The sequence below is a fragment of the Onychomys torridus genome, chromosome 4 (assembly GCF_903995425.1).
Source record: "Onychomys torridus chromosome 4, mOncTor1.1, whole genome shotgun sequence".
In the NCBI taxonomy this organism is placed as follows: domain Eukaryota; kingdom Metazoa; phylum Chordata; class Mammalia; order Rodentia; family Cricetidae; genus Onychomys; species Onychomys torridus.
The window spans coordinates 138,348,272-138,373,276 of NC_050446.1; the positions used below are offsets into that span (position 1 = coordinate 138,348,272).

A 25,005-nucleotide genomic window follows, 5' to 3' on the forward strand; every position below is an offset into this window, starting at 1 on the left:
ACCTTCAGACTGTCCCAATTCGTTCTTCACTCTTTCTTTTCTTTTCTTTTTTTTTTTTGGTGGAGCTGAGGATTGAACCCAGGGCCTTGCGCTTGCTAGGCAAGCAATTCTACCACTGAGCTAAATCCCCAACCCCTCGTTCTTCATTCTTTACTTGAATACAAGACGCACAGAGTATTTTCTCAATTTCCCTAAGAACAGTATACAGCTAGTACCACTCTCAATGCAGAGAGAGGTCAGGTCACCAGGAGGCATGCATGCCTTGGTATTGGTGTTTAATTCTTTCTCAAAAGGCAGTCAAGACAGCAATTCAACTTAAGGACAATGCTGTCCAGTAGAAATACAATGAGAATAACAAATGTAAGCCACATGTAACCAAATTGTTAAGCAATCATATTAGGAAATTAAAAAATAAAATTAACTTTAATAATATATTTTATTTAAACCAATCCATCTAAAATATTTCAACATGTAGTCAATATAAAAATATAGACAGAGAGAGCTATGGGTGCAGCTTAATAGCAGGCACAGCACTTGCTTATCATGCAGAAGGCCCTGGGTTTGATCCCCAGCACTGCCAATTAGAGAGAGAAAGAGAAAGAGAGAGAGAGAGAGTTGGTGATAGTGCAGATGTTTAATTCCAACAGGTAGAAGCAGGAGGATTTCTGAGTTTGAGGCTAGTCTTGTCTACAGAGTGAGTTTCAGGACAGCCAGGGCTATGCAAAGAAATCTTGTCTCAAAAAACAAAACAAGACTTTTTACTTCGTGGGTGTGTGTGTGTGTGTGTGTGTGTGTGTGTGTGTGTGTGTGTGTGTGTGTGTGTGTGTGTGTGTGTGTGTGTGTGAGAGAGAGAGAGAGAGAGAGAGAGATTGATTTATTTTTCCCTGCATGAACGTAAGTAAACACAAGTCCCTGCATACCACAGACAAGTGTGGAGATCAGATGACAATCCAGGGAATCGTACCTTGAAACAGGGTCTCTCTTGCTATCCCTTGCTGTATGTGACAAGGTGGCTGGCCCACAAGCTTCCACTGAATCTCCTGGGATGTGTAATCTAGGATTATAGACATGCACTACAGTGTCTGGCCCTTGTGTGGGTTCTGAAGAGCTAAACTCAGGTTGGCAGGTATATGCAACAAGAGCTTTACCCAGGCTTTTTTGGTTTTGGTTTTGGTTTTAAGAGGGGAGACACATATTTCACCTGAAGACAAATCAGGTTATTTCTATTTTCCTATAAAATTAGAACTCAGATTTGAGAAGGATACACTACTACATACATTCATCTGAATGAAGTAACTTAAGGTAGACTTTTTCTAGCAGGTATCAATGAATGGGCTATTATTCTAGTTTTGACAAAATTTACATTTTAAATTATCTACTGAAACTGCTTAAACTTATATTGAAGGGGAAAAAAAAGATACTGTGGGCTAGGGCTGTAGCTCAATGGTAAAGCATGTACATGTGCAAGGCTATGGGCTCCCAGCCCAATTGAAAACAAAAACAAAAAAAACCAAATTATAGATACTGCTTGAAAATGTGATGGGCTTCACAGTTTTTCATTGTTCATGCAAAGAATATGCAAGAAGAAAGTCTAAAAATCATAAATACCCTCAGTCATGGGCAAGTTCCATCTAGACATCCAGGGTGAGTGCTCTTCCTGCTACCAAATCACCTGAAGAATGAATGTCTGGCTTGGCAAGAATTCCAAACTTGTTTCATTCTTGATTATTCTAGAAGAATTGCAAACTTACACCTCTTCTTCTCCTTCTCTCTCTCTCTCTCTCTCTCTCTCTCTCTCTCTCTCTCTCTCTTTGGCTTTTTGAGGCACAGTTTCATTCTAGCATGGGCTGACCCAGAACTCACTATGTAGCCCAGGCTAGCCTTGAACTCATGGCAATCCCCTACCTCAGAATTTACATTTTCTTTAAATAACTGGATATTATTCCCTCAATCTATACTGATCCTTAACTCTTTTCAATTTAATTAACCAAATTATGTTTTTATTTAGACTGAAATTTCCCCATCCATAAACATCTTTTAAAAATTCAATGTCTTTTGAGACAGGGTCTCATCATCACGAAGCCCAGGCTAGTGATGAATGAATGACCCTCCTGCTTCTGTTTCCCAAGTGTTAGCGTCACAGGTATGAGCCACAATGCCCGGAAGAGCTCAATTTCAGGTGTGCCCTTGCCTCCAGCTCTAAGGCTTTCCGACCCTGATCCCTCAGAGGTTCGTGTTTGTGTGTGTCCTAAGGCCTGAACCGGCCGGGCCTCATGAAGGCTCAGAGTGTGTCTTACTGCTGCCTGAACTGCAGCCCTGCCACCTCAGCTCCTGCTCTTGGTCCCCTTTCCTGTCCGCCCACTAGGATGTTATTTCCTCACACTGAGGTCATGGGAGCAGGCACAAGAAGGCCTCAGTTCCCTTGGTTCTTTCAGGGACGATGGGGTATCCACCCCAGAAGCTCAGCCATGGCCACATTCCCAACATGTTCACCTGGACACACACCTCACTGAAACTCAGCTCCACAGGCATGATTGGTTTTCAGGTCACAAGCAAGTCACAAACATGGAGGACTGAAGTACAGAAGGTATAAAGAACCACAAAGGCCACAGAAGAACACTGGCATCACCCATTGCAGAGCCCACTTGGGAAACTCACCAGTAGGAGCTATGGAAGGGGGTCTGCCTCGTTTTCTTCTTGGCTCCTTCAGGCTCTCTTGTGGACTCTTCACAAGGTCATTTTCAGGCTTCTTTTCCACCTGGACATCCCCAGGGTACTCCCTGTCATTCTCGGAAATGTTCTCCTTATCTTCCTTCTCGTTCTTGGGAAGGCTTTTCTCTGAAACTTTGCCCTTTTCTGAGCAGGTCAGCTTTCCCTCTTTGTCAGGCTGTTTGGGCCGCTTTTCTGTCTTGAACGCTTTTTCCGCTTTGTCTTTCTTCACGTTGACCGTGGCTTTTCTCTGCTCTTTAAACTTCTCTCGTTTCTCAGATGGCGATGAAAGACTTTTGTGATCTGTTTCTTTAGGCCTAGCATTACCCACAATATTCTAAAATGAGCAAAATAACGATGAAACACTTTGTGATCACTTGCAAATGCACAATCAGGAGGTTGCTTGCACACTTACGCAGACAGTGGAGACACCAAGAGGACACAGGCCGGGTCACACGAAGCAAAGCAACCAGAAGAACATCTGAGCTTTGAGAACCAAGCCTGCATTTAAACACAACTGCCCATCTCAATCCTTCTGAGACTCTGCAATCTCCCTTATTATGAAGAGTTTCTCCCTTATGACATGAGACTAGTTAAAGGAATGTCAACTAGCGGGACCCTTGCCTGGAAGCAGGGCTTCAACACAAGTGTCCTAACTTTCTTGTCCAGGGCTTTTCAAAGGCTCAGTGTATGCTGCTGCCCAGTTTTCTGTAGAAGAAAACCAACTGGTAACTGGAGGCTTAACAGGAACACTGCTCAGAATGCCCAAGCCAGACCAAGGTCTCAGGTCTCAGCTTCCTTTTTGGGTTAAACAGCTGTGCTCACTCCAGCAAGCCACTTACTGGGTTCCTGAGCTGTTAGGTGTTTTCTCCATTGAAAAGCAGTTTTCTTCTAATTTGTTAGTAAACTACTTTAAAATTCATTCTAGGGGTTGGGGATTTAGCTCAGTGGTAGAGTGCTTGCCTAACAAGCGCAAAGCCCTGGGTTTGATCCTGAGCTCAAAAAAAAGAAAAAAGAAAAGAAAATTCATTCTAAACTCCTGTGTCCTAGTGTGACTATCTCCTAACACAGCTGACTGACTCTGGAAGTTAGAATTTCTGACTGTAAGTTTATTTGTGTGTGAATCCCTCTTGAGAAGGGCAGGGATCTATCTCACAATAAATTCCCAGGGGATCCCTAGCACACACATTCTAAGTGCATTGATTTCTCCAGAAGCAGGAAAGGAATCTTTAAGTGTTCAGCAGCTGAAGATAAATTTATCCCACAGGGAAAAGTTCTCAACAGTGAGACTTTTTTTTAAAGTCCTAACACTATTCTGAAAGGAGCCAGACCCTGAGAGGAACAATTAACAGAGGCATGCAGCTGCACCCCTTCTGGAAGGGGTGATATCAGTTCAGGTCAAAAGTCTTGAAAGTTCCTACTTCTGAGTGGAAATGTCCAGAAACAGAGTTTGCTAATAGAATAATCAGACTTCACAGCTGGCTACGAACACCATGATGTGCACTTTGAAACGAGCCACTTAGGGGATAACTACATGCATACTACAGATCACTGCAGAGCTACTAAACAGCTGTAACTTCAGAGGACAAAGGAACTTTGGGGAATGTTATATTGTTAAGAGAAAAGAACAAGTGATAGACAGTAAAATGCACTTGACTCTAATTTTGGAACACACACACATTTATAACAATACACCAGCAGGACAGACACAAAGTGTCAAATACACAACAAGCAGAAGCCCTTCATCTAAATGGATAGTTTTGCTTTCCTTCTGCTTTCTAGTACTTTCCAGATTTTTCTACAAGTAAATATTCTTTTAATAAACTCAGAAAATTAAATGTAACTCGTGTAAATTACCAAAACATTTATTTAGAGTTACGAGGTTCTACAGTGAACATTTCACCTATTCCAATAGTGTTTAAAAACTTTTAGCCTCTTGGCAGGTAGGTGTAGGGGTGGCTGTCTGTGGGTGTGTGTCTACACACGCTTATCTTGGAGCTTCTTGTCTGTCTTGGTGGCCTGCTGGGACTGAGGTAAGGTGAGACACTCAGAGGCAGCTAGGAACTGAGAAGGGAAATGCTTATAAATCTTCCCTCAGTAAGGCCCTATGTCCAGCCCATATTCAATTTACTGAATAAACAGTTAAATTCTGTGGGTTCGTGGCTCATACCTCTATTCCCAGCACCTGGGAGGTGAAGCAGGCGATCACTATGAGTCAGAGCACAGCCTGCACCAGAGTGAGAGTCTATCCCAAAATACAATTAAAAAAAAAAAAAATGAAATTTTGTTATCAGGAGCTGCGGAGTCTCAGGACTGATCTATCTACCAATGCCATGCAAGTTCCTATTTCAGTTCTTCCATCTGTATCAACTTATTCAACAAAACCTCACAACAAAATACCAAATGTGAGGCCAACCCAGCCCAGTCAAGCACCAGCACAGCTTCTTAGGTGCCAAGAGGTAGGCACAAGAAGCATCAGTCATGGGGCAAAGCTTCAGCATCTTCTCAGTGTTCTCTAGAGAACCAGCAAAGGCAAAAAATGTTCCCAAGAGAGACTCCTTGAAGCTCTCCTGCCTCGATGTTTACAGGAAATCTGGTGAAATCTATGCCAAATGGAAGCACCTGATCATCACAAGAAAGACCCAACAGGTCCAGCATCCACAGTCCCACTCCCATCCACAGGGAGGGAGGGACCAGGGAACTAAAACCTTTGGCTAACTTGCTTTAGCTGGCTCATCACTGAACTATTAGAATTTAAAGCAGCCCCCAGAACATCAGTAAATGAATGTTGGTTTGATTGAAACATGAGGAGGAAAGAGACTAAGGGGGGAAGTCAAAGTATTTCGAGAGGTCAGAGCTCCGGGGCTGTATTATTTTAGGAGCAGAACTCAGGCTCTCTGCTCAGACAAGGCGAATGGGTCATCACAAGACTCAATTTCAAAGGAGGCACATCTAGCTAAAGTGGTTGCCAAGTACATAGCAAGGAAGGTGTAAGCTACCAAGCCATGGTCCTCAGTCATGTCAGGAACACAGCTAGACAAGAAGAAAGTGTGTTCTAGTGCTCGGGGTGTTCAAACTCCCTGTGCTGGGTGAGGGTGCAGGAAGATGGGAAAAGGACAGAGGCAGAACACTTGAGAAGAGATGAGGAAAACAGAGCACACACTGGGGACTATCCTCAGCATTTTTAAAGAAGAAAATCTGGGTTAAAAGGAAAGGACAAAGCAACACAAATATTACAACTTCTGAAAACTTGTGTTATTACTTTCTGGTGAAACTATCAGATAGAGGAAATAAAGACTTGTCATCATAAACACATGTAATGTCTTTATTTGAGAAACAAAAGTACAATATTAGCATAGTTCAGAACACAAAGCACAAAACCACATTTCTCACCTGATCTTTGGAAAAAGCTTTGACATGAATATGTTTGACAGTTTGAACTACTCCATCATAAAATTTCACAGTGTAAGTACCTAAAAGTCAAGAAGATACGATTTTAACTTGCTGTTTCATGAAAGCAGCAACTTTTAAAGAGTACACACAAAGGAGCTCCAAATACAATAAATGTATGTGTGTTTAAAAAAAAGGTTTAAGAATCACACTGAGGGCAGATTCACAGCAGCAAAGTACCTACTCAGCATGCGCAAGACCCTAAGTTCAATTCCTAGCACAAACATACAAATTTAGCTTCCTACTTATTGGTCAGATTGTGTGCTTTTTATCTATGCAATTCAAAATACACTTTAAAATTTTTATACTGTTTCATTAAAATAAGAATTATGTACAATGAATTTGAGCCAAGAAAAAAAGTAAAGCAGGAATCAAGGAAAATTCAGACTGACTAATTTCTTGGTGAGTGGCATTTGCAATTTAATCTGTACTTGATCTTTCTGTCTTGAAGGGCAGTGATCAAGTTTTTTAGAGGTTGTGTGAGCCTTAAAATCTGTGAGCCTATTTTGGTCAACACACTAAAGCTAACTGCCTGGCAGTTAGTTAGTTGTTCAATAGGAATCCTGCAAAACAATTAAAGCTAGAAATCCATACAATCTGGGTGTGTTTGTGGATTTCTTGGTTGGTGCTGGAGATTGAACACAGGGCCTTGTACATGCTAACCTCTCTGATCAATCAAATCCCCAACAGCAGAGTGACTCACTACTTACCCACTGAAACACCTGTAACATTTCCATCTCCTCTTTTTTTTTTTTTTTTGAGACAGGGTTTCTCTGTGTAGCTTTGCACCTTTCCTGGGACTCACTTGGTAGCCCAGGCTGGCCTCGAACTTACAGAGATCCGCCTGGCTCTGCCTCCTGAGTACTGGGATTAAAGGTGTGCGCCACCACCGCCTGGCCCATCTCCTCTTTTTTAATAAAAAAAAAATTTTTTTAAGATTATGTAGTTGAAAATAGTTGTATGCTGATGCTGACTCTTACCAACTCAAAAGCTGTTTTGTTTTGTGACAGAGTCTCAAAATGTAACTCAAACTAGCCTGGTACACACTGTGTAGAGGGATTGGCTTGATTCCACAACTATTATCCTACCTCAACCTCCCGAGTGCTGGGATTACAAGCACGGGCCATCATGTCCAGCTCCATGTGCACACTGTAACAGAAGTATTTTCCTACCTAGAATGTACCACTCAGTGAGCCTCAGAAAGCCAGCTCAAATGACCGATTTGATGTAAAATGTAAATGCTTCCTGGCTTCTCAGCTGCTGGCCAGTTCCCTCTGCTCTGAAATCCTCATTAGCCTTCTGCAGAAATTCACACTCCTGAGTCAATGAAAGGTCCTCAAAATCAGAGACTATGTCTCAAATTCTTCCTTACATAGCACACAACAGCCCAGTGCTCAAAGCTTCCACACCAGTGACATTAGCAACTTCACCAGTCCTACCTTGGAGACACAAATGAGATGTGCTGGGAGCTGTGCACATGTGGGTTTTTAAAGCAAGTCCTCCAGGTGGTCCTGATGACATAAACCTAAGAACCACCATGGAAGGCAATTGGCAGCTGCCTCTGGCCCTTTACCAAACAGGTGTCATCAGTACAGAAGGAAACTGGCTAGGAACCTATCAGAACACACAGGCAGGCTTGGCCAAGCGAAACAGCAGCAGTTAGATTCAGGCTGTGACAAAGGAAACCTGGGAAAGAAGGCATAACTATTCTCTACATAGTTATGGAGCTCAGTGATGACTTTCTTGGGGGTCCTAACAGCAAATGTGTAAGCTCCTGTCTTTAAGCTCCTGTCTTTCCCTGCCGACTCGGTGATCAACTGCTATGGCGTGCTAAACAGATCTGTTTCTTTGGGATTTTAAGATTTATTTATTTATTTTTAATTATTTTCCTTTATTTCCATTTTATGTATATGGGTGTTTTGCCTGCATATATGTCTCTGTACCACATGTTTTCAGTGCCTGAGAGGCCAAAGGAAGGTGTCAGGTGCCCTGGAACTGGAGTTACAGTTGGCTGTGAGCCACCATTCGGTTGCTGGAAATCAAACCTGGGTCGTTAGAAAGAGCAGGCAGTTCGTTAACCACTAAGCCATCTCTCCAGGCCTTCTCCTGGTTTTTTTGTGTGGAGGTGGGTAGGGGAGTTCTTATTTATTTTTGTTTGAGATAGGGTCTTACTCTGTAGCCCAAGATGGTCTTGAACTTACCAGGTAGCTGAGGCTGGCCTCAGATTCACTGTGATTCCCCTGCCTCCGTCTCACCAATGCTGGGATTGTGGACAAGCAGTGACTCTATATCCAACTTCTGAAGACTTCTCAAGGGCTAGGGAGATGGCTCAGTGAAGGGCCCCAGTAAAAAGATGTGAAAAAGACTGGCCCCAGCAGTTTATGACCCCAGCACTTAGGAGGCAGAGACAAGGTGATCCCTGGCACTTGCTGGCCAGTGACTGGAGCCAAATCATCAAGTTCAAGCTTCAGTAAGAAGCCTAATCTCAAAAGATAAGGTGGTAAGCAGAGGGACATGGGGAGGGATATTTACAGACACAAATATATACTAAACAAACAAGTAAATAAAGACCTCTCAAGCAACATGGTACAATGTATCTCTGGCTACCTAGGGATAAAGCTCAGAAATGGCAGCATCAAAATCAAGCTCTCCTTCAATATGTTTAAATTCAATTTAATTTTATTTTATTTGTATTAGTGTTTGCATGTATGTCTGTGTACCACGTATGTGTCTTGTGTCCACAGAGATCAAAAGCGGGTACTGGATACTACTAACAGTTGTGAACCACCATGTGGATACTAGAAATCAAACCCAAGTCTCCTGGAAAAGTAGCCAGTGCTCTTAATTGCTAAGCCATCTCTCCAGCCTTCTCCTTCAATCCTAAATACTCAATGTTCTGGCAAGCCAACAAGACTATACTATTAACAAGGAAAATTCAGGTACATTAACAAGAAAACAGTCAGCTGGGCAGCGGTGGCCCACGTCTTTAATCCAAGCATTTCAGAGGGCAGAGGCAGGTGGATCTCTGAGTTGGAGGTCAGCCTCATCTACAGAGTGAGTTCCAGGACAGCCTGAGCTACACAGAGAAACCCTGTCTTGTGGGGAGAGAGAGAGAGAGAGAGAGAGAGAGAGAGAGAGAGAGAGAGAGAGAGAGAGGGAGGGAGGGAGGGAGGGAGGGAGAGGGAGAGGGAGAGGGAGAGAGAGAGAGAGAGAGAGAGAGAGAGAGAGAGAGAGAGAGGGAGGGAGAGAGAACAGACATCAGACATGGCGACATGTGCCTACACTTGGGAGACTGAGACCGGAGGACTACTGCCTTGAGTTCTAGTTAGTCGGGGATATAGTATAAGACTGACTCAAAAAAGAAAGCAGGGGGAAGAAGGGGGACTGCCAATTTTAGAGATATTTTCAAGCTCTAAAAAGTAGAGGAATGGACCACGATTTTCAGCTGTTTGGGGTTTATTCTGAAGTTAACTCTCCCCAACAGCAGAAGGCTTACAAGCTGCACATTAAATCTAAAACAGAACATAAAGCTAGGAATAACGCCTCCTGCCTGCAATCAAGGCATCAGTAGGCTGATAAGACCATCCTGGGACTCCGAAGTACAATTTGTCTCAAAATCAAAACAACAACAAAAAAGAGTTAGAATTAAAAGCCATACCTGCCTGCTGACCTCTGACCAGTTCTTTTCCTATTGCCCATTGCCAAGCCCTGATGCCTCAGTCCAAACCATAAGTCCAGAACCCAGGCCACTATGAAATGACCCAAACTCTGGCCAAAGGCCTGCAGGCTCCACTGCTACATAGCAATATACTACTCCTGACCCTTTTGATACCCAAAGGACTAAGAGGTATCATCTTGAAACTTCCTCCCTCGCTGACACTAAACAGCCTACAAATGCAAGAGAGGAGGAGGCATGACAATGACCTCGCCCCACTTCTGAAGCAAGGCCCCAAATCTACTTTCAATGTAGAACTTAAACATTTTCCCAGGGGCTGGAGAGTGGTTAAGAACAGGTCTGAGTTCGGTTCCCATCAGCTGGCTCACAAATGCCGGTAACTCCAGGGGATCTAACACCCTCTTCTGGACTCTGCAGACATGAACACACAATTTACTCCTCCTGGAATTCCTCCTCGGGTGGCTGATAACAGAGTGCTCTGCTGGCCACAAATCATACCTAACAGGGAACATGTAAATACGTGACAGAAGCAAAAATAAATGCATCCTTGACTGAGGATGTAGCTCACGAACAGCACTCCGAAGGCTGAGTCCCACCCTAATAACAAGAAAAATGTCACCTGCCCTACCTCTTCTAACCTGATAGAAGAGCTACATACCTTGGTTAGCTTAAGCAGCCCTTATCAGTGCAAGGTCAAGCAAAGGAAAGCCTTGGCTCTGGGGCTAAGAACTCAGCATACCAGATGATCTGAAGCAGTCAGAATGCAGAAGGGGATGAGAATCCAGCTTCAGCTTCTCTGCAAGCTTTCCTAAAGCCTATGTAGCCAGTTCCAAGTTAGCTAGCTTACATAGTAAGACTCAGTCAAAAACAAAAATAAACAAAAACCACATGTTTTCCCACTAGGAAGGGTGGCTTATGGACTCAAGAGGTGGGAGACAGGGCCAGCCTGTCTGAAAGCAGCCACAGAAGTGCCTCAGTTTCTGAACAGAGAGACAGGCATAGGACAGAAGGGCTTTCCTCCCCAAGCCTTTTCTTCTGAGCCATTTGACACACTGGCCTAGCTTTCCGCCACAGGAAGTTCCCAAACCATTCATCCCAAGCCATGCACCCAGTCTCACTAAGTTGCCCAGTGTAAGAAGTAAAAATTACAATGGTCCATTTCAGCATCAGGCATGCTTAGAATTCATTGAGTAGGGATAAGGCAGGAGGCACCAGGGCCACCCTGTCTCAGAATTTAGAGGTGGAAAGCTACAGGTTTGGTACCACATAACTGAGCCCATGGTCAGAAGCCCCAACTCATCCAATAAACAAGGCTTTGGGACCTAAACCAGTAAGATAGGTAATTGGGGAAGGGGTCCTGACATAGGAGAAAAGACCAGAATTTCTAGCACCCTGGGACTTTGGAAACCACTGTCTTTCGTGAAATCAGCATGCCAGTCACTTTTGCCTTTTCTCTATGCTGATGTCTTTTCTGTGGAATTACATGTTAAAAATTGCTTTATTTGCACTAGTCTTGTAAAAATTTACCATCTTATTTCCAACACCAGGCTGGCCTTGAACTATGATTTTCCTTCCTCAGTTTCTCTCCACCTGCACCACCAAACCTATATTCTCTCTCTGATTTCTAACTGCTCAAATGCTCAAAGGAATCCTGATCAAGAGTAGCAAATGGCCCATAACTACACAATGAGAGCCTATCTTAAAAACAAAAACAAAAACGCCAGGCTATGGTGACTCACACCTTTAATGCCAGCACTGGGGAGACAGAGGAAGGTAACTTTCTTAGTTCCAAACTAAGACCAGCCTGGTCTACAAACGGAGTTCCAGGACAGCCAGGGCTACATAAACAGAGAGAAATTGTCTCCAAAACAAAAAGAAGATTGGGCACATTTGACACCCTCTCTGGCATGAGACTAGTGAACACCTAAGCATACTGGATGTAGTAGTTTGAATGTAATTGGCCCTCATAATTTCATAGAGAGTGGCACTATTAGGATGTGTGGCTTTGTTGGAACAGGTATGGCCTTGTTGGAGGAAATGTGTCACTGTAGGGGAGGGCTTTGAGGTTTCCTATGCTCAGGATACACCCAGTGTTTCTGTAGATTTCCTGTTGCCTGCAAGATCTAGGACTCTAAGCTACCCCAGCAATATGTCTGCCTGCACGATGCAATGCTCCCCACCATGATGGTAATGGACTGAAACTCTGAAACTGTAAGCAAGCCACCCCGATTAAATGTTTTAATCTCAGCACTTGGGAGGCAGAGCCAGGCAGATCTCTGTGAGTTGGAGGCCAGCCTGGGCTACCAAAGTGAGTTCCAGGAAAGGTGCAAAGCTACACAGAGAAACCCTGTGGGGGGGGGGGGTGTCTTTATAAATAGAGTTGTCGTGATCACAGTGTCTCTTTACAGCAATAGAGACTGAACTAAAACACTGGGCAACTTGTGACCTTTCGGGAAAATTCTGTTGGCATGCTCTGGAGAAATAGGCTTCAACTACAGAGATGCAGTTCAGAAACTCTAGAGCCTCACAGACCTCAAACCTCAGCTCTATTTATGGTCTTTGTGTTCATTCATGTTCATTTTCCCCTGTGAGCTTAATTTCTCACAGATAAAATGAGGGTGACTTTGATAGTAATAACCTTTCTACATCTGTCTGAAGACTAGATATGATAAATGTGCCAATTCCACTAAATACAGAGGCACAGCTCCAGCACTTGGGAAGCGAAGCAAGAAATTCTTGAGTCCTAGGCCAACCTAGGCTACATAGTGAGACCCAGACTTAAAAGTAACAAAGTGTGGAAATAACTTAGCACAGAGACTGTCACAAAGAAAAAGATCAGTAAGTGGCTTTAATTATCACCACCAATAGGTCACTCTGAAAGAAGAGTACCATTAACTCCCTCCACAGACAATATAATGAGAACAAAGTCAGATCCTGCACATGTGGGCCTAAGTCTTCCTTTTATTTTCTTTTCTGCAAAGCTGTTCACAAGGTTCCATCTCCCCATAACCCAAATGTCTGTTCAGTGACAGCTAAGACAATACAGAAAAGAACTGCTCTGCAGAGACCTGAGACCACTTCCATAGCATTTCCTGTTATAAACACAAGCTCCAGACACAGGCCCAAAATAGACTAAACTGGAGGAAAGGGGAGCATATGACCTAGAAATACGCATTTACTTAGGAAGAGGACTTGCTTAGTGCACTCACTCACCCTAATCCCAGCACTCAGAAAGCAGCTACACAAAGACTGCCACAAGCTGAGGCCAGCCTGGGCTACATAGCAAGCCCCAGGCCAGCCTGGGCAACATAAGATCAACAGGAAGAACAGTCACCTGTCCTGTTCAAATGCCAACCACTTGCAGTTTCCTCAGTGAGAACGCCTTGGACCGCTGGTGCTTCACTGAAGCACAGAGCCCTCACAGTCCCGTGGCTCTGATTTCCTTGAACAAAAATGGAGACAGGGAGCATGGCAGTATACACTGGTAACCCAGCTCCTAGGGAAGCAGAAGCAGAAGGAGCACTTAAGTCCAGAATTCCAAGGCCAGCCTCAGCAACCTAGCCAGACTATCTCAAAGGGGGTAAATGTTTGAAAAAGGAGCCAAGGGCCCAGGACAAGAGCCAAGGTCAGTTCACCAAAGATGTGCGCACTCAGACACACAACTTTCTCTCTCTCTCAGCAGAATCCTGTGTTTGACACCTACACACTCTGAGAGTGGGGGTCTAACAGACACCAACTAAGGCTGCTTCACCCTAAATGAGGCTCGTTTTCCACTGCCGAAGTATAGTAAAAAGCTGGCCATGGTGGTCCCCTCTGTAATAGCAGCACTTGGGAAACTGATGCAGGAGGATGGTTATGAGCTCAAGGTCAGCACTGGCTGCACAGTAAAAACAGGCCGGCGAGGAGTATGGAGTAAGGTCCTAATTCAAAAACCAAAGCCAGGTGTGCTGAAAGGACTTTCTAGTCTCAGCACTCTGAAGGTAGAGGCGGGAGGGTCACAGGTTAAGGGCATCCTCAGCTACACAGGAAGTTCAAAGCCAGCCTAGAATCCGGGAATCTCCCTCAAAGAAAAACAAAAACCCCAAAGACCCATTATCAATGACAAGTACTGTTCTCCCTCTTTTCCAAGTGTTAAGCAATGTCCCTAAGAAACTCTTGAGTTGTTATTTAGGGCTGGTTAATCACGTCTGGCTCCCATGACAGTAGCTGCTGCTCCCTACTCTGTCCACAGTCCTTACAGCCTACTCAGCCAGTGCTCAGCTTCAGGAAAACCTCCAAAGAAGTTAAGAGCAACAAAGTAAAACCAGCTGGTCAGTGGTGGTGCACGACTTTAATCCCAGCACTCAGGAGACAGAGGCAGGTGGATCTCTGTGAGACCAGCCTGCTCTACAGACCTAATTCCAGGACAGCCAGGGCTCACTCGCTCTCTCTGTCTCTCTCTGTCTCTGTCTCTCTCTCTCTCTCTCTCTCACACACACACACACACACACACACACACACACACACACACACACACACACACAAAGGATAAACTACAGATGAATTCACAAGCTGTTGTTCACTGTGTTCTACTTCCTCCTAGCAGTGTGGGCTAGACAGAGTAGTAGCCTAGAGAAAAGTCAAAGAAAGGGCACCCTGCCAGCAGAGTGCTTCCTCCTCACAGGGCCCATGTGACTACTGAGAAAACCAACTGAAGCAGGTAGAGAAATGCAATGTAGAAATAAAAAGAAAGCCAACGGCTTGAAGATGGCTCAGTGGTAGAGCACTGTCCAGGCACGCATGAAGCCTTAGGTTTCTTTAATCCCCAGCCTCTAAAAACAGAGAACAGCCAGGCAGTGGTGGCGCATGCCTTTAATCCTAGCACTCGGGAGGCAGAGCCAGGCGGATCTCTGTGAGTTGGAGGCCAGCCTGGTCTACAAAGCGAGTTCCAGGACAGGCGCAAAACTACACAGAGGAAACCCTGTCTCGAAAAACAAAATCAAGGGGGCTGGAGAGATGGCTCAGTGGTTAAGAGCACTAGCAGCTCTTCCAGAGGACCTGGGTTCAATTCCCAGCAACCACTTGGTGGCTCACAACTGTCTGCAACTTCGGTTCCAGGGGTCTGAAACCTTCAGGCCAATGCACATAAAATTAAGTTAAACAGTTAAAAAAAAGTAATAATAAAGAATGAGCCAAAATAATCCGTCCTTTCCTTAAAAAAAGAAAAGAAAAGAAAAAGAAAAACAAACAAACAAACAGAAAAAAACAGGGAACGATGGACAAAGGGAGAAAAAGAGGCTGTTGGGCAAGTTAGCACACACCTGTACTGCCAGCATTTGGGAGACTGAGGCTGGAGAAGTGCTACAGGTTCCAGAACCAGCCCTGGTCTCAAAACAAAGCAAGACAAACAAGCCCACAAGTCCCAGAGTAAAGCAGCATGAAGTAGGAAGCTCACTTACTTACTCTACCAGACCCAAGAATAAAAGCTAACTAACTCCGGAGACAGCACCTAAGAATCTATGGACTAGGGACAGAGCTCACAGGAAAAGAAATCACTGGTTTCACTTCCAAAGTAGGCCCAGACCTGAGCTCCTACAAAAGCCAGCTTTCCCAGCATGCCTTGCTAACCTCCTACTCAGGATTTAGCCCACTCCATATTCTCTTACCCGCTTCCAATGAGTCTCAAGAACCAGCAAGGCTGGCAACACAATATAAACAGGCCTTGGCAGAAATCCCCACTCAGTCTCCATACCCTGCAATTAAGTAAATGAAGCAGGTGGACTTAATTCAGAGCTACAGAACCAATCCACCAGGATAGCCAATGACCACTTCAGAAGCCCGTGGCCTTCCTATAATGAGCTCATAAGGAAACAACAGAAAGTATTTTTTAAATTTGCAATGTTTTAGTTACCCCAGTTATTTTGTTATTACTGTTTGATTTGATTAGTTGTGTTGTGTTTTTCCCTGAGACTGAATCTCACTGTGTAGCCTAGGCTGGTCTCTAACAGTATGTAGCCCAAAGCTGATGCAAATTTGGGATCCTCCAGTCTAGCCTCCCAAACGTTGAATTACAGGCATGTGCCACCATGCCCAACTGTAGTTGCCCCAGCTTAAAAGCCACTTAAAACTGCTAATTAGCTATAGCCAATAATTGGCTAATGATGTTTACTCCTTAAATAATTACTTCAAAAAAAAATTTCACAGCCATCCCACACAGCCACACCCTTACTAGGATTTGCCTGCACCATCCTGCTCCTGCACTATGTCCTCCAGCCCCATTGTACACTGGCTTTGTTCTGCATTACTGGGACTTTTGGTTGTTGTCATATGCCAAGCTCAGGGCTCTGCATGCTAGACATTAACTGTCAGTTCCTAGGACTTCTGTGACTTCTATGAAGCCACCCCTCTACTCTTCTAAGAGATCACTCCCCCCACCACCACCACAAAGCTCCTAAAATCCTCTTCCTGTGCCCTTCCCCTGCCCTTGTGCATCTGATCCCAGTCATTCTATTCCAATTCTATCCTCCATGGACTCAGCCATCTCCCTGCTAACCACTGCCATTATCTAAGGAGTGACTCAAGGAACACCCCTAAATTTTCATCTCAGCTGAAGGCCTGAAATTCTCCAACAGAGCACCTGCAGTGCACCTTACTGGGGGAACATGACTTGGCCAGCACTGATCACCCTATCTATAGCTTTTCAGGCCATTTATGAACCTAAAGAGCACATGGCTACAAAAGCCAGTGCATGAAGACCATCTTGAAAACAAGACTCTGGAGAGGCAGAGTGCATCTTGACCTAACTAAGTCTGTTCCTAAGAGGACTTGCAGTGTTTTAATATGTGAGCTTTCCCCAAAACAAGCTATCTATTGATAAGATATACGTGAAAACCACTAATCAGAGATGTTATTTTGAACATGGACTTATATATGTATAACATAATTGGGAAAGATGGGATTATCCCAATGGACTTTATTCGAACTGGAAAATCAGTAATTGTTAGACAGCTCAAAAAATGGAACCTCACTTTGGAGGTTTCTTTAGACAATGTCAACCACTCTCAGACAAAACTTAATCATCCCAACACTTGGCAGAGTACTGAATAAACAGCTAAATAACTTCATGGAATGAAAAACCAATGTGGACCAGGCATGGTGTGCATGACTTTAATCCCAGCACAGGAGGCAGAAGCAAACAGAGATCTCTATGAGTTCTGGACCAGGCCAGTCTACACAGTAAGTTCCAGGCCAGCCAAGGCTTCACAGTGAGACCCTGTCTCAAAAACAACAAGAGGAGACCAGCCACGTTGTTGCTGGCTTTCTGCTGTTTTCATTTGCTCTTCATCTCCTGTGCTTTGCACTGGCCCAGGGCCCCACACGTGCAGGCCATGCTCTCTCAGGAAGCTACGCCCTCAGCCTCTTGACCTGACAGAGCAGGGCCCTGACTGCCCAAACACTGACTCCAGAGGTCAAGGCACAGCACAGACATCCTGCTGGAATATGCCAAGGACAAAAAACCACATGGACCCAAAGTCCCTTCGGGCCATGGGATCTTCGCCCCATACCACTCCCTTGCATTCAAAAACTGCATCTTTTTGGATCAGAGTCCCTGCCCTGTATTCCCACATTTTCAAAACTCTAGCAAGGCAACCACACTCGGGGTTCTGTATCCAAGCCCCTCAGTTTCCACCTTAAATCACCTTGCATCCACAAAACATATTTTTCAAATGTCTGCTGATGTCCATTTAATTTTTAAGTTGTTCACAAATTAAAAAAAACAAAAACAAAAACATGGTATTTATTTCACTAAAATGTCAAGAAGTTCTAGACAGAAAGGACCCACAGGCTTTTCAGCAGAGTCCACTGTGATTGGCTGAGGAAATAATGATTGGAATTCATCCCTTCCCTCTCTTTTATTTCTGATGCTGGGGACTGAACCTGGGGCAGATCCATCCTTTGTATCCAGCTTTCTTTCCATTTATAATCTCTTCCTACTGCCAGGCATATTAACTTGAAAAGAATTATTCCTAGACAATAAATACTGATGCACGATTAAATAAAAATAAAAAACAACTGCAATTGCAACACCTTACCATCCTTGTTCACAGCAGTGACTTTGGCTGGATAAAATCGGCAGTCAGACCAGCAAGCAAGCACTTGCTCATTTATTTGAAATTCCTATAAAAGAAAAAAAAAAAGTCAATGTCCAGTTACCAACAGAATTCCATAGGGTGCACTTTATAGCACAATTCATAAAAGCAGCTGGGAGGCGTGAGTGGTAAGGAAGGGCTGGAACACTGCTGAAAACCAGTAATCCTAGCACTGGGGGGACACTAAGGCAAAAAGGACCAGGAGTGTGAGGGCAGCCTTGGCCACACAGAAAGAGTCTTTCTCAAAAATGAACAAAGGCCTGGCAAGATGGCTCAGTGATGAGGCAAGCAGTGCCAGGCCTGGCAACCTGAGTTCTATCCCTGGGACACACGTGCCAGAACAAAAGACAACTCCTGCAAGTTGTCCTCTGCGCTGTGCTATAAGTGCACATGAATGCACACACACAAAATAAATAATTTTAATAAAATAATAAATGTTTTTAAAAAGTCAGTCAAGATGACTCAGCAGGTCACAAGCCCAACAACCTAAATTCAATCCCCAGGACCCACATGGTGGGAAGAACCAGCTCCTGAAAGTTTTTCTGCACATGTGTATCATACATACACAGACAAATATCATTTTTAATTAAACAATGACAACACTTGGAGCTGGATTGATGGCTCAGCAGTTATGAGTACTCACTGCTCTTGCAGAAGACTGGGATGTGGATCCAAGCATCCACATGGAAGCTCAAAACTGTCTTACCTCCATTTCCAGGGGATCCAACACTCTCGTTTGGCCTCTTCAGGCACAAAGGACACACATAGTATATATACGTGCAGGCAAACACTCATAGAAGTATATATATGAGTGTTTACCTGCGTGCGCGTGCACACACACACATACACCCACCCACCGGGACCAACAAGAGTGGACTGCAGTGGGCTATTGAGACACAAGATGATTCTGATGGTCAGCACAGAGCCAAAAGTAAGAAGCAGGAGAGGCAGCTCAGTGGCTAAGAACACTTCCTTCAGCAAGGTGGTGGTGGCTTCAGAGGCAGAGGCAGGTGGATCGCTATGACTTCAAGGCCAGCCCCATCTACAGAGTGAGTTCCAGGACAGCCAGAACTACACAGAGAAACCCTATCTCAAAAAAGTGCTTGCTTCTCTTGCAGAGGACTTGAGTTTGGTTTCCGGTACCCACGTGGTAGCTCACAACCATCTTTATAGCTATAGTTCCAGGAGATCTTCTGACCTCCAAAAGCATCAGATATTTACATGCATGCAAACCCCATACACATAAAATAAATAAATCTTAAAAAAAAAAAAAAAAAATCTGGGCATTGTCACATGCACCTTTTGTTTGTTTGTCTGTTTGGGGTTTTTTTGTTTTTTGGTTTTTTTTGTTTTGTTTTTTTGTTTTTGTTTTTCGAGACAGGATTTCTCTGTGTAGCTTTGCACCTTTCCTGGAACTCACTTGGTAGCCCAGGCTGGACTCGAACTCACAGAGATCTGCCTGGCTCTGCCTCCCAAGTGCTGGGATTAAAGGCGTGCACTACCAACGCCCCACATCACATGCACCTTTAATCCCAGCGTTTGAAAGCAGAAGCAGACAGATCTCTGTGGGTTCAAAGCCAACGTGGTCTACATAGTGAGTTCCAGGACAGTTAGGACTACATAGTGAGACCCTGTCTCAAACAACAAATAATAGATAGATAGATAGATAGATAGATAGATAGATAGATAAAGAGGCCCTAAGCCAGGGAGGTCTGCACAGGCACAGGACAGCACCAAGACAATCTTCCCCTAGCTGGTATTCATAATGAAAGGGAATCTAGGATCCTAGGGCTACCAGAGAACATGGCTAGTTTAGGAGCTGGAAGAAATGAGGCTACTTCATCTTCAGGGAAGCAGCATTCACGGCATTTCATGCTACCCACACTACTGCCAGGTCCCTGACCAGGGGGGGAATTAAGTACCTTTCCTATTTCATACTCTTCTCAGCACATAGTTTGCATTCATAAATTCTAGAGGATGAACATGGAATGATCAAATGGAATAATAGTGAACAATCCTGAATTGGAAGGGAAAAAAAGCAAGACAAAAAGGCCAGCCAGAGTTCAAGTTCCTCAGTGAGGTTAAAATGGAAACCAGAATCCAGGCTGAGTCAGATCCCAAAGCAAAGGCTACCACAAATGTCTCAATGTCTGTGTTAAACCAAAGTAAAGGTTTGTGCGACATTTTTGAAGGTAATTAAAGCTCCAGGCACAATGATGAAAACAGTTTTCCAGGGCTTATACAGGACTGTGTAACAAACTCAGGATCCACATATAAAATGACTGCTCAAACAACTGGAGATCTTCATAGACACCTTATCTAGTATACAACATTCTAGACACAGCAGGTCTCTAGATTTCAGCCATTCATTCATTATTCTACAGTCTGGTGGAGGGATAGTTTTAGTTATTGTTGGTTTTAAGATGGGTCTCATTATATAGTTCTGGTTGGTCTGGAGCCTGCCATGTAAACCATGCTGGCCTCGAGCTGTACAAGTGTCCTGCCTCTGCCTCTCAAGTGCTGAGATAACAGCGCCACTGGTTTGGTTTGGTTATCTGGACAGAGTCCTTGACCTTTTGACCCTCCTCTGCCCCCACATCCTCAGGGTTGGGATTAAAGGCATGTATCACCATTCCTGGCATGGGAGAAGTGGGGTAGAGGGTATTTAAGACAAGGTCATTACTTTGTAGCTCACATTGGCCTTAAACTCACAGCAATCCATGAACCTTGGCCTCCCAAGTACTAGGATAAGCAACCATACCTGGCTTATTATACAAATATTCCTACTGTGTACCCAGCAGTATTTTAGACACTAGGAAAACAGTGTTCTCTAAAAGAGACATAAGATCCTATTCATATGGATGAAGTCCCAAGTTAGCTTCTAGTACATCAATTTCATCAAACAAGCGAAAACTAGACTCTTACAGAAAGCACACGGTTACCATCACAGGCCAAGGCAAGGATTGTTCACCAGTGGGTACTGACTTGCCCACTAAAGATCAAAGGCTAGACAGACTGCCTGCTGCTGGTCAGCCTCATTCATTACAGAACTCCACTGATTGGCTACTCACAGAAGATCCATCCTCTTCATGTAAGCCCTCTTTCCTCAGCTGGATTTTCTCTAAAGGGCGGAGATAAGGACTGTCCCAGCAAAACCACTCATCATAACGATGGTTCCAACGCTTGAAATGGATGAGAACTTTCCCTTCTTCGTAGTCAATGTCTTCAATGTGAGCCGGATACCTGAGTCAGAAAAAAGGGAAATTATCTTAATGCCTATCCAAACATCCAAGCCTCTTTTCACAGAGCATAATACCAAGTACTTAAGATCTACCATTCTGTTCTTCTTTAATTTTGTTATTTGCTTTTAAATATTTACTTATCTGTATGGATGTTTGGACTATATATATGTTTGCTATCACTTGGGTGCCTGTTGTAGCCCACAGAGGTCAAGAGGAAGTGGGACTGGAGTTACAGATGGTTCTGAGCCACCATGTGGGTGCTGAGAAATCAAGCCTGGGTCCTCTGGAAAAGCAGCAAGTGCTCTTAATTGCTGAGCCCCTCCAGCACCAAAGGCCTGCCATTTTGAAGCCAGGCATGGGGTACTGGCTTGTGATGCCTGCTAAGGCAAAGAGATTGCTGCAAATTTGAGGCCAGGCCAACTTGGGCTTCATGACGATCCTGTCTCAAAAAGGGGGGGAGGGACAAACTCCTAACCGTCTGAGTTGCTGTGTAACTAGGTCAAATAGATTACAGAAGCTAACAGACTTGGATTCAAATCTCATAGGGCAAGGCTGATGCACACCTGTAATTACAGCCCCTCACAGGCTGAAGCAGAAGGAAGTGCCACGAATCCCGGGAAGTCCCATGAAACCCGGACTAGAGACCCGTCTCAAAAATTAAAAATAATAATAAAAGTCTTGAAATGGAGCAAACAAGATGGTAAAAGCACTTGCCACACAGGTTGATGAGTTCCATCCCCAGAACCCACACTGGAAGGAGAGAATAAAGTCCAAAAGTTGTCCTCTGACTTCCATGTGCACACTGACATGGGCACACACTCAGACTTTTAAAAAAAAAATCTCAACAGGGTGCTTTCTTTTTCTTTTTCTTTTTCTTTTTTTTTTTTTTTTTTTGTTTTTTGAGACAGAGTTTCTCTGGTGCCTGTCCTGGATCTTGCTCTGTAGACCAGGCTGGCCTTGAACTCAGAGATCTGACTAGCTCTGCCTCCTGAGTGCTGGGATCAAAGGCATGCACCACTTCCGTCCAGCCAACAGGGTGCTTTCTTAGTTGATGAACTATTAACCTTTCAGAGCCTAAGTTCATGCATGTGAAGTTGGTTATAGTACCAGTTAAAAGAGATGACATATACACAATGCCTGGGGACAGAGATGGCAAGGGACAAATGTAAACTTACTGTTGGTTTTCTGAAACAGGGTCTCATGTGGCCCATGTTAGTTTCAAACACTACGTAGGTAAAAATTCCTCAAACTCCTGATCATCCTGCCTCTACTTTCCAAGTGCAAGGATTATTGTGAGTGCCAGCATACCCAGCTGTTCCTGAGCATTTTTAAACCATATAATGAAGTACTGCATGCACAGATATTGAAAAGAACAACGTGATTCTACATATCCTGATGTAAAAAGCTCTCGTGATGGATTGAGACAGGATGCACAACACTATGTAACTAAGCTGTTATATGAAGTGTTTATTTTTTATTACAGTTTATTAATTATGTGTGTGCTTGCATGCCATGGCACACAAGGGAATGTCAGAGGACAATGTCTAGGAGTCAATTCTCTCCTTCCAGTGTACTGGAACATCCTGGGACCAGCCTGTCAAGCTTGATGGCAAGCACCTTGACCTGCTGAGCCATCTCACAGGCCCTATTACTTGTATATTTGAAGTTTTTTGTTCATTTGCTTTTTTTGAGACAGGGTCTCACTATGTAGCCCTGGCTGGACTTGAACTCACAGAGATCTGCCTGCCCATGACTCCTGAGTGCTGGGATCCAAAGCATGTGCCATCACACCCAGCTATTACTTGTTTTTAAAGGAAGGTAAATATGTACAAATATCTGGAGGATGCATAAGTGTGGCCAGCTCGGCCTATGGGCTCTTTCTAGATTGAGAGCTGGGAAAACAAACAACATCCCCCATTCCCTTCCAATAAGCAATCAAGATGACCAGACCATCCACACACATGTAAATCAGTTTGTTAAAATGCAGCTCCTGACTGCATAGTTTGGCCTTTGACCTCAGATCACTGAGAAGCTCCCGGATGTGACTGCTGCTCTTCAACAGTGAATGTCTAGTACCAGATGCTACATCAGTGGTAAAGAGCAGCCATGTGGGTGGAAATGCCAATGATGACTTCCTAGCTGCCAAGACCCCAGTGACACAGCTCCTCCAACAGGGACTAAGGACAGCCTCCTTGAGTCTCTCGATTCCAACCCTGTACTGTTTTATAAGTGCCCAATTCCCAGTGTTAAATCTGGTTTTGTTTTGTTTTGTTTTTTGAGCTGAGGATCGAACCCAGGGCCTTGCACTTACTAGGCAAGCGCTCTACCACTGAGCTAAGTCCCCAACTCTGTGTTAAATCTTTTTATGGCTAAAATTCTCAAGAAGCTGAGCATGGTGGCACATTCCTGAAATCTTAGCACTCATGAGGCAGAAGACTGGAAACTGTAGGCCAGCCTGGAGCTATGTAGTCAAATACTGTCTGCCTCCCTCTCCCCCCAAAAGCTAGTATTGTAGCATACACATGTAATCCCAGCACTGAAGAATTTGAGCCGAAGGACCCTTGCAAGTTCAAGGCCAGCGTGGGATGCAAAGCAAGACTAGGCCTGGGGAGACGGCTCAGCAGGTAAAGTGCCTGACGCCCTGAATTCAATCCCTGAGACTCACGATGGATGGAGAGCCAACTACTGCAAGTTTTTCTCTCACCTCCACATGCGTGCCATTCTGTGCGTGTACACACACACTTTACACAGATAATTTTTTCATACATTGTCTTAAAGCAAAATCCTGTCTCAAAACAAAACAAAGCTGGGTGTGGTAGCATGAATTTGTAATCTAGTACTCTGGAAATAGATAAGAAGGACCAAGGTTCCCCTCAACCACGTGGCAAGTTGAAAACCAGCCTGGGCTACATGAGACCCTGATAGGAGCTGGCTCAGCAGTTAAAAGCTCATACTGCTCCTGCAGAAGACCTAACTTTGGTCCCCAGCACCAACACTGGGTGGTTCATAACTGCCAAAAACTCCAGTTCTAAAAGATCCAATATCTTCTGGACTCTGAGGGCACCTACACTCATTCATATGTGCACATACCTACACAGACACATACATATCTACATAATTTTTAAGTAATTAAATACATTTATTTTTATTTTATGTGTCTGGGTGTTTTGCCTGCACATATGTCTGCCAGTGCACCACACGCACACCTGGTACCTATGGGTATCAGAAGAGGGTACTATTACTAAATCCCCTGGAGCTGCAGTTATAGTGAGTTGCCATATGGATGCTAGGATTGAATCCAGGTCCTGTGGAAGAGCAGCCAGTCTCTTGACAACTGAGCCATCTCTGCAACCACAATTAACATTTTATGTTTTTAGACAAAGAAATCACTATGTAGACTAGACTGGTCTAGAATGAGCTATGTAGACCAAGCTGGCCTCAAACTCAGAGAAGGTGTTTTTGTTGTTGTTTTATACTATTGCCTAACTGGCCTTGAACTTGCAGTCTGCCTCCCAAGTGTTGGAATTATAAGAAAAGTGTATTGTGTTGGGGGATTCCAACTGTTTGTAGACCTAAAGACAACTCTCCAGGAGACTAACAGTAGCCAAGACAGTTTCCTGGAAGTGATCTGTCGTCTCTATTTCTCTAATGTGACAGATTTGGGGCTAGACAAACAGTTCAGCAAATAAACGCACTTACTGCTCTCATAGCAGACCACGTGGTGGCTCATAACTCCAGCTCCAGGGGAGCCAATATGCCTCTTCTGACCTTGTAGACACCTCTACGGGCTTAAAACACA

At 44.2% G+C, this 25,005-nt stretch overlaps 1 protein-coding gene across 3 annotated transcripts in view; it reads right to left on the reverse strand.

The window, feature by feature from the left end:
- The window catches only part of Phf20 (PHD finger protein 20), a 107,325-nt gene that overhangs the window by 40,665 nt on the left and 41,655 nt on the right, over positions 1 to 25,005 (reverse strand). The window contains exons 3-6 of one of the 3 annotated variants that reach the window (XM_036184828.1): positions 21,036 to 21,207; positions 17,908 to 17,992; positions 6,103 to 6,182; positions 2,659 to 3,046 (exon numbers count right to left, since the gene is read on the reverse strand). In XM_036184828.1, coding sequence (XP_036040721.1) covers positions 2,659 to 3,046; positions 6,103 to 6,182; positions 17,908 to 17,992; positions 21,036 to 21,207 — 725 coding nt within the window. Of the gene's footprint in view, positions 1 to 2,658; positions 3,047 to 6,102; positions 6,183 to 17,907; positions 17,993 to 21,035; positions 21,208 to 25,005 lie in introns of those variants that run through there. The other 2 variants (XM_036184830.1, XM_036184829.1) reach the window with 2 other exon arrangements.